The sequence below is a fragment of the Gigantopelta aegis genome, chromosome 4, assembly GCF_016097555.1.
Source record: "Gigantopelta aegis isolate Gae_Host chromosome 4, Gae_host_genome, whole genome shotgun sequence".
NCBI lineage: Eukaryota > Metazoa > Mollusca > Gastropoda > Neomphalida > Peltospiridae > Gigantopelta > Gigantopelta aegis.
The window spans coordinates 110,293,491-110,303,891 of NC_054702.1; the positions used below are offsets into that span (position 1 = coordinate 110,293,491).

The window sequence follows — 10,401 nt, forward strand, 5'->3', positions numbered from 1 at the left end:
ATATACCATAGAATGATGTTTTCAAGTGTTGTCAGTTTACATGCTGTGATCACTGCCATGTTTAAATTAAGTGATTGGTGCATGTGTGTAATGCTACAAGAAAAGTACAGTCATTACCATTACATTCATTTGAACAATGGCAGGACCAGAATCTGAAAGGTTTGCGGTCTTTCCCATTAGATTTGATAAAAAAAACACACAAAAAAACTAAAAAATTAAGAACAAACTATAAAGGCTTTGAAAAATGTGGAAAAGGGGAACTGTTTTCAGAATTTATTTATATTGTCATATATTTTAGTTTATAATATTTGTAATTGGAATGGTTTGTCAAAGTTCAGTAATAATTTAATACAGTATATGATATGATTGCCATTAACTTTGATTATTATTATTATTAACTTATTTTCATGTTTAAATCCCATTAAAGTTTAAGCACGCTATTTGAGCTGTCTGTCCAGGACAGTGGGTTAGTGGTTAGTGAGAGAAAAGAGTGTGTATTGGTCTTACACCTACCCATTGAATTGTTAAAACTTGCTCTGGGTGGGAGTCAGTACCGAGCTGCGAACCCTGTACCTACATGTCCGAGGCCGGTATTTAACTTTGATTAATCCCTTCGAATCCAAATTATACACTGTAAAATGACAATCTACTTATTTCTTAAAACATCTTGAATGACATTAAATATGCATTACTGAAGCTGGTCTTGAAAGGGTTTAGATTGAATGATGAAACTATTTAGTGTAGAAGTGGTATATTTGTTTAAATGGGGGGAAAAAATAAAAAAATAAATCCTAGATCATACTACAAAATGCATGTATCATGTAACAATATTACAAAGCCATCTTCTTGTTTTTCTGCCACTATTTTAATTAATAGGCCTAAGCATCCCATACCACGTCATCCTACCATAGCCTTCTAAATATTTAGCAATTATTAATAAAAGTAAGACATGAACAGTACACATTGAAACATTCTATCTGACAAACCTAAACAAAACATCATGTATTTTGGAATTCTAGCATATTGCGTATTTTTTATTGTGACTGTCAGCTTAATTTTTTCAGTACAATTGCAGAAGCAGGGTGTTTTGATTTTATGTTGTAGACTACATGGCAGACGGTCTGGATTCAATCCCCATCAGTGAACTCATTGGGTTATTTATCTTTCCAGCCAATGCACCATGACTGGTATATTAAAGGCTGTGGTATGTGCTATCCTGTTTGTGAGATGGTACATATTGTAAGCCCCTCAACTAACAAAAGGAACAAGTCAGGAATGGTAGAAAACATTATTTCAGATTTATTTACTACACAGTAGATAAGCAGCCTAAGTGAAACTGAGATATGAACTTGCCAAAAGTGGTGTAATAGGAATGTAGGTAAAAATCTTAATTTAATTGTTTGTAAACTGTAAATTTTCATTCAAAAACTCAGATCTAAATAGCTTACTATTTGTCATTTTGTTATTTCGTATGTTGTGACAACACTTATGCAAAGTGATGAGCAACCATTTTTTCCTCCTGTTTATACTTTTCTAACCAATCAAATTATCAAAGTTTTTATATCCAATAGCCCGTGATGATTACCAGGTAATAAATAAAGGTGCTCTAGTGGTGTCGTTAAACAAAACAAACATGGTACATTTCCAGTGTAAACTGGAAACCAGGCGAGAGACCTTATTAGTGAAAGATTAAGCCATCAAGAGTTATCTTCCCTTTAAATAAATGCAGTTTCGTTTTACGTTTCTAGCAGCGGTCACAGAATAAAGAATTCTGCTGATCATCTCTGCTTCTGTCTGTTAACGTCAGGTTAAACATTTTTGCTGGTTTTGTGTTAAAAGATTAACAGCAAATGTAAAAGCTGCGTTGTCATTTCATGAATGTGAAAAGACTTGACTTTGATCAGTCCCAGTCAGTGTCACACGCACTCGTAGGTCCATTGGTTGCTAGTCACTTCGTACCATGGTCATTTCGTACCATAGTCATTTCGTATCTAATTTGGTCGTTTCGTACCCTGGTCATTTCGTACCTTGGTTATTTCGTACCATTGCAAAAAGTCATTTCGTACCTTGGTCATTTCGTACCATTGCAAAAAGTCATTTCGTACCCTAGTCATTTCGTACCTTGGTTATTTCGTACCATAACTGAAAGTCATATCGTACCATGGTATAACAATTTATAACAATCACCCTGGTAAAGTCTTTTACAAAATAACATTAAATTACAAATTTGTGGTTAATTTAAGGGATATTTTATCATCAAAAGACTAAAAATTATTGCCACTTTGTATAAACATTAGCAATTGGCTAATTTGGCAATCAGTAAGGTAGTTAATGTTTTAATGGCTGTTATTGTTTATTTCTTAAACAAATAAGATGCAAATAAGCAAGTTTGAAAAGAAGACCTAATAAATAATATTTTGTTGGTCCATTATATTGTTTTGTTGTTTTTGACTAATTATCTGGAGCCATTTCACACAAAATCGAAGTTGGCAGTTAGTAGTAAATACCATATACGGCTCTTGTCAGGTAAAATGGAAATAACAGTTTACAGGTATTATGGGTATCGATAACGATATGCTGCACAATAACGTGTTCTGGTTTTCAAACTGTCAAAATAAAGTTACGAAATGACTTTTTGCAATGGTACGAAATGACCAAGGTACGAAATGACTAGGGTATGAAATGATCAGGCAGCATGGTACGAAATGGATGGTACGATATGACTTGGGTACGAAGTGACTATGATTCGGTCCATTGACTCCATGATCTGAGTCCATGTGACATGCCTGCCGTTTTGAGACCGACATTTCGACTTTGTTGTCAGGCTGTCGTGATCGCTATAATAATGTAAATATATTCAAACCAGAGGAAGAGCATTATTATAAAAGCATACGGTAGTAACGGTAATTGTAAAGTTAGCCCGAGTGCTCTTGACTGTAAGAGAGCTTGTCCGAACCAAATTGTTAACAACTACGAAAAATTACTCTCCTACCTTTAATTGCCGTTAGATTTCCTCCAAAGTTTGTCCAGACACAAATCTTGAAAAAACCATTATAATGACACAGATTCCACATACCAGATGATAACTATGTTACCTATATCGACTTCGCTGAGAGCGCATAGGGCAAAATGCATGTAATTTTGAGTCAGCTGCCATTTTGACTTTTTATGGAATATTTTTCAAGAGGGGTGAAAGGATAGGATTTAATCTAACAACGTCATAACATGTTATGATATAAAAGCAAACGTGATGACGTCATATTTTTTATTATTATTATTATTTTAATGATACCACTAGAGATCATTGATTTCATATTAATTGTGTCACATACTTTGGAGGCTTTCACCCCTCTTGAAGAGTATTCCATAAACAAGCAACATGGCAGACGGCAGAAAACTGCATGTATTTTTCCCTATGCAATCTCAGCAAAGACCATATCGGCGACATCGTTGCAGTCTCGTGTGTGGAATCTGTATATTTGTAGTGGTTTTTTTGCGATTTGTGTCTGGACAAACTTTGGAGGAAATCTAACGGCAATTAAAGGTAGGAGAGTAATTTTTTGTAGTTGTTAACAATTTAGTTCGGACAATAGATGGACATTTGGAAGGTTATACGCTCTCTTTACAGTCAGAGACCAAGCAATGTAATTTTCTTTCAATTGCTGCCCACCTGATACCTTTACATAGATCATTTTCGAATTCCATGATTTAAAAAAATCCACATATTAATCACTAATACACACACTGCAGAAAGAAACCCAACAGCACCCACATTCAATTAAGCTTCACCAAACTTCGGACAGCAGAATTTTAAGGTCATGATCGCCCACTCAGTGGTTCCGTCTTCCAGGGGCCGTTTCATACAAGACAAGTGCCCAACAAGCACCTAATAAAGTTTGTTTTGTTTCCATTAGTAACAAGGGATCTTTTATATGCACCATACCACACTGCATGAAGAAACCCGACGGCCCTTTTAATAATGTTCTGGCTGAGATAGCAATCATAACTGTCGAAATGTCCATCTAGCTCTCAAAGGGCAGAGTATTCCGGCTATATCTCCCTCATTAACTTGACTGTTTTGAGTTTGTTGCCATTATTGTGGTGAAACAGAGCCATCTTAAAAATCACAATTAAATATAAAATACATTTTCTCGTTGAGAATATCAGTGTCTGTATAATTCAGTTACTGAGATAGGGGAATAGGGGTTTATGGTAAGTGTACTCATTTAAAAAAAAAAAAAAAAAAAAAAAATGTAATACTTAAAATAACCCTTGCAAAATCTTTTTTTTTTTAGAAGGGAGGAGGTAAGGGTGATAATGTTCAGTATGATTAACCTCTAATAACATCTTGTTGATTTTTTATTTGTTTTAGATTCTAATTGGAATGAAGATGATTTCACGTTTTCTCAACAGATGTTGTTGGTGCATTCAGAGGAATTTACACAGTGTTTCAACATATTCAAGACAAAATGCTATATTCTGTCAAACTAGCTGCCTCTATTCAAGTACACTACCACATGTTAATGTGCACAGAAAGGGTGCTGTGTGGGGAACTTCACTTTCAAGAACATTTTATTTCGCTGCTGAGAGATTGAGTCGACTTGGTATTGGAGGTGATTATCATCATGAGATTGACAGTCACCATGGAGATGACAGAATGAGTGAAAACAGAATGAGGGAAAAAACTTCTGAATCAAACCTGGGCTGGGTTAGTACAATTTAAACTAAAGGCAAGCTAATTTGGTAGTGTGGTTTGTCCAAGGGTGTTTGAAAGTCAGACAATTATTGGCCTAATTCTTACTGACCCACTAACATTGCAGGAATTCATCTTGTGGGTCTTGTTAAATATTCAAACACACTCAAATTTACAGACCAAACATTTTGATGTTAAGTATGATCCTTTAATATGAACCATTTGTAGGATGTTTAGTATTGATGATGCATTCTGATTCTAGAACAGGAACTGAATCAGCTATGACTGCAAAATACCACAAAACATACTAACTGGTTGTTTACAGATTATTTTGAGGACTGGAAACTTCTATTTTTTTAGTAGTGTTTAATGTGTAGTGCATGCCTGTCATGGTCACAGGTATTGGCTCTTGCCGGCTCCTCTGTCTAGTACAGGAACCTTAAGCTAGTGACACATATATCCATTAATGGTTTGTTTAATATTGGATCTGTTTGTCATCCGTAAAACAAATCCGCTAATGGGTGATCTGTTTGTCATCCGTAAAACAAATCCGCTAACGGGTGATCTGTTTGTCATCCGTAAAACAAATCCGCTAACGGGTGATCTGTTTGTCATCCGTAAAACAAATCCGCTAATGGGTGATTTTGAATGAGTGGTTTTTAATGAAGACTGACACACATGTGTATGTCTAATATTTATTTGTCTGATCTCATTGACAGACATTTCGCACAGAGGTTGTAAATACTCCATTTACGCGCCATTAATGGAGCAAGGATTCCCATATTATGACGTCATATTGGCAAAGACCTTGTGTTAGGAAATTGTTGTTTTCTAGTCTCGGTGCTGGGATTAACAATGGCTGGGGAATTGTTATCATTTAACTGTGAACACACATAATTGGCACAGTATGAGATTCTCTGACCCGAGATCAAAGCTGTGACCTTATCATACTAGATTACTTTGTATACTTGCATGTTTTTTATATTCCTGGGGCCTAATTCACTAAACTCTCACAACTTTGCGATCTCGCAGTGCAATGCTAAAAGACTTACAAAGAGGATGCTGTGTTGTCTAGCAGAGCCTAAGAGATCTTTGTGAATTAGGCTCTTTGTTGTTAAGAACATAATAAAATCAGTTTTCACTTGGACACCTTGGTGTGTTGGAATCTGGAGAGTTGTCCTCTGTAATCCTTGGTTTTACAGATATGATTTCAGATATATGTGTGACTCATAGTGTCATAGTTTGTTGAATTCGTCTGATAAACGGATCAGTTTATGGGCATATGTGTCGCTATCTCTAACGAGAAAGGTAGAGTAGTGAATTGTCTTTTATTTTTCATTCCTGTTATAATAAAATTTAAAAGATGTTAATTTTTTGTCCTTTTTTTTACTTTCCAGAGTGTTCGACTAGCAAATGAAAATGGTAGGTGTGCAAAGGGAGCATTATTTCACAACAGTTACTTAACTTATTTACTTTTATCTGTATTAGCATCACTACCTAAAATAGTAATAAATAAACTTTTGAATATTATTTAATACTACATCTATAGTTACTGGTATCTGTAATTGATATTCATGTTTTTATTATAAACTTTATAATATTACTTATAGAAACTAGTATTCATTTTTTCACCACCATTATATAATATAACTTTTTATTTATGACAATATCTACAGTTACTAGTAGTTAGTATTATTTGTTTACTACTGTACCATACACTTTGGACTATTACTTGTGACAGTTTATCATCTTGGAATAACCAACAACATAATCGTTTATACATATTTTTATATGTATTGAAGATAATTCGTGTAAATCATCTGATGAATGGCTCATTGCTCCTACAGGCTACTTGTCATGGTGTCGGAACACGTACTTGGTGACGATGGTTGGGATTGCTATGCAGGCTGAAGGAGCCTTCGCCATGTCTCAACATGCAGCAGAAGGTAATGGTCACTCAGACTTTTTCATTGCAGAGCTAAATAATTTAATGTCCATTACATTTATTACAATATAACCTCATCCCATTGGGCCAGACATAGCAACGGGAGTTTGTTCATTCTTTGATGAACGTAAAAATTACATCATCAGGGAATGTCATGTCTGATGACGTCATTTTATGTTGGCAAGTTGTCTTATTGAGCGTTATTGTTTATGGACCAGATTATTTTAATTTTACTTATTTTTTAAAAGTAGCTTGCACGTAGATGTATCCACAGACAATTTGGTCTTATTATTATAACATAAATTTGGTCTTTCATGAAAATTGTTTAAAAAATGTTGATGAAATATGGTAAAAGATACTATATTTTTCTAAAAAAATATTGTGTTTGGACACATTATTACTACATTATTAGTATTAATGTTTCTTACTTTATTACTGTTCAGTTGCCTTTCTCCTGGCTGGTATGAACTTGCTTTGGGGAACGTGTTCGTTTGCATCCAACATCGTGTTGCTGAGACGCCACGTAGAGATGTCAGTGCCAGTAGCTGTCATGCACGTGGTGGGCGTCTTTCTTCACTTCTTGCTGTGGGTGTGCATCGTGCTCATGTACATCGGCGTCAGTGAGGAAGACAACCGCGCAGACAGCTCAACAGAGTCTTCTTAAAAACATGGTTGAGTCTTTGTGTAGGTGCTAATCTGAACCACAAAGCCATTCTTTCAAAAATTGCACAAGACAGAGTGAAAAGGATGTTTTGACAGTCGAGAATGGTCCCATGACTTGTAGGACTGCCACTTCCCATAACAATACATTTTTCCTGCTTTGTCAGGGGTCTACCATGGTAGAGCTTATTGTGTATTCAAGAAGTTGTGATGACATGCACTCATAAAGAACTGTCCAAATTGTGATATCAAGTTTTTTTCCTCCAAGGCCTTACAAAAAATGTTTTTCCCAGGAACATGCCCCCAAAAACTGTAGTTGTTTTTTGCTTTTCATCATATTACTTTAAAAATTCAGGTGTGTTTTTTCTAGTTGGGGTCATGTTTCTGGAAACACATTTTTTGTTTAGTTCTAAGTTAAGCAATCTTAAAATATTATTTGACACAGAAATGCAAAGCCACTTTTATTACAATGTATGTGGACTGGTAACAGACATACGTTGCATGAAGTTCTGAATAATCATTGAATATGATGGCACAAACATTTATGATGACTGTAGTTTTGAGTTTTTCCCATTAGTAACAATGTGATTACAATGTGGTTAGACAGATTTGCAGCTTTATTGCATAATTCTTAGATTATCAGTAAACTATTTTTATTGAAATTTTTCTTCTTAAAAACTTTACAAGGAAGGAAATGTTTTATTTAACGATGCTCTCAACATATTTTATTTTAAAACTTTACAAATGACAGCTAGTAGATTATATACATGTATACAAGCTTACGGGTATCGATATAGCAAGTAGCATTTTACCAGGTTACGTTCAAAATGTACCATCCTTTACTTTTATATAGCATTTTAAATATGGCCACACATGACATTGGTGATATATGTAACTGACTGGACTCATTGGTGATATATGTAACTGACTGGACTCATCGGTGATATATGTAACTGACTGGACTCATCGATGATATATGTAACTGACTGGACTCATCGGTGATATATGTAACTGGACTCATCGGTGATATATGTAACTGACTGGACTCATCGGTGATATATGTAACTGACTGGACTCATCGGTGATATATGTAACTGACTGGACTCATTGGCGTGGTGTTGTTTCATCTGTCCAATGCATTCAGGTAATTTGATATGTACTAATATGTGTGTGAAAAGTGGGGTCCCACTAAAATTAGAATGAGAGTTTTTGTGTGTAACTAGGGTAGTGAAAAGGGTACGGGTTGCATTATGTATATACAGTCAGGCCTCATTACAATGACCGTCGGTATTACGACATTTACACCATCCGACCACAAATTGTCAGAAACAAACGGACATCAATGTTATTCTGTTCATATCACCAGAATTCACACCTTCCGACACCGACAGAGCAACTTGGGAACAAACGTGCATCCGACGTCTGAAAACGCCTCGTTACAACGACCTTACATAATCACAGATGTCGTAGCACATTGGCAGTACACACACAGCCACTTAGCATCCTTGATCTCATCGTGAGCCGACCGTGTCACATGCTATCCGAGCTACTGATGTCCGCTAAATCTATAGAAGAGTATTGCTTTTGAAAATAAGCCTTTAGACATTCAATTATAGGATCCATTTCCAACAATTAACTCTACTGTTTTATGATATTATGTAAACGAAGTAGGTACCAATCGTAGATATATTTACCCAAGGAATGATTAGAATGACATTAAATGTGCCTTGATTAATAATTATATAATTAATAATGGTCTGTGATCGGTCCCCGTCGGTGGGCCCATTGGGCTATTTCTCATTCCAGCTAGTGCCCCACGACTGGCATATCAAATGCTGTGGTATGTCCTATCGTGTGTGTGGGATGGTACATATAAAAATCCATTGCTACTAATGGAAAAATGTAGCGGGTTTCTTCTCTAAGACTATATTAAAATTACACCCAGTAGCCAGTGATTAATAAATCAATGTGCTCTAGTGGTGTTATTAAACAAAACACATTTTTATAATGGCAATTTCGATAAAACGACAAAGTGACCCAGGGACGAATGTGGTCGTTGTAACGAGGTCTGACTGTGTGTGTGCATATATATATATATATATATATATATACTGAACAGCAAAAGAAACACAAGATTCCAAATCGTAATGCAATCATGTGCAATTGTGGGTTATAATTTATAAGTATTACGCCAGTATATTAATTGAATGTGTTTATTAACATTATTTCGTTTTAAATTCAAGTACGGTTTTTTGCATGTTTTCGTTTTCATAAACAATCCTGTTTTTGAGTATCCTCTCTCTTCTTATAACACTTCGTCTGGAAAACATAGATGTTGTTCTCATTGGCGTTATGTCAACTATCATATCATAAAACCTTACATTGAATTACTCAATAAATGAATTCATTGCTTTAATTTGCAAACACAACAGTTTTCACATAATTAATTGGAAATCACAAATTAAAGAAAGTACACCTTTGTTTTCAATCACTGCAGCACATCGTTGTCTCATGGATTGAAAGAAATTCCTTATGAATCCTCTAGAGATGATGTTATAGGCATGTAAAACAGCATTGGTCAATTCCTGTAATGTGGCTAGAAGCACGTGACAATGATGGATCCTACATTCGATTTCATTCCACAGTTCTATGGGATTTAAGTCAGGACTTAAAGCTGGTCAGTCCATTGTAATAAAGTTATTTCGAGCCAAAAATCCCGTGTCAAAAGTGGGCTCTGGCGTTGTCTTGTTGAAAAAACATGTCCCATCGGCCAGCCACGAATGGCACAAGTACAGGCTGGAGCACTTCATCAATGTACCGCCTAGAAGTCAGTCCCCCACCACGACCAACTCCATTGTTCTGCAAGATTACAGGTTGAACATGATGTCCCCAACATAATACCACCCATAACATCATGACACGCCTCCCCAACGATCACTTTCATGTTCAAGGACACATGCATCTCTTGCACTGTTACATATACACAGACTTCAATGGGAACATGCAAATAGTGACTTTTTTCATTATTCATAGTAGTCAAAAACATGTTAAAATGGTGCGCTTTGGTGAATTTAAAGTAGCAACCTCCTTTTAAAATACTGAT

At 35.5% G+C, this 10,401-nt stretch overlaps 1 protein-coding gene across 1 annotated transcript; it reads left to right on the forward strand.

Annotated features, from left to right (window-relative positions):
* The first annotated feature begins 42 nt into the window (after window positions 1-42).
* LOC121371748 (transmembrane protein 160-like) lies at window positions 43-9,146 on the forward strand. Its single transcript, XM_041497873.1, has 5 exons — window positions 43-1,807; window positions 4,373-4,708; window positions 6,091-6,115; window positions 6,541-6,639; window positions 7,082-9,146. Exons 2-5 carry the CDS (start codon window positions 4,385-4,387, stop codon window positions 7,300-7,302), a joined length of 669 nt encoding a protein of 222 aa, XP_041353807.1. The 5' UTR covers window positions 43-1,807; window positions 4,373-4,384; the 3' UTR covers window positions 7,303-9,146.
* The last annotated feature ends 1,255 nt before the right edge of the window (window positions 9,147-10,401 follow it).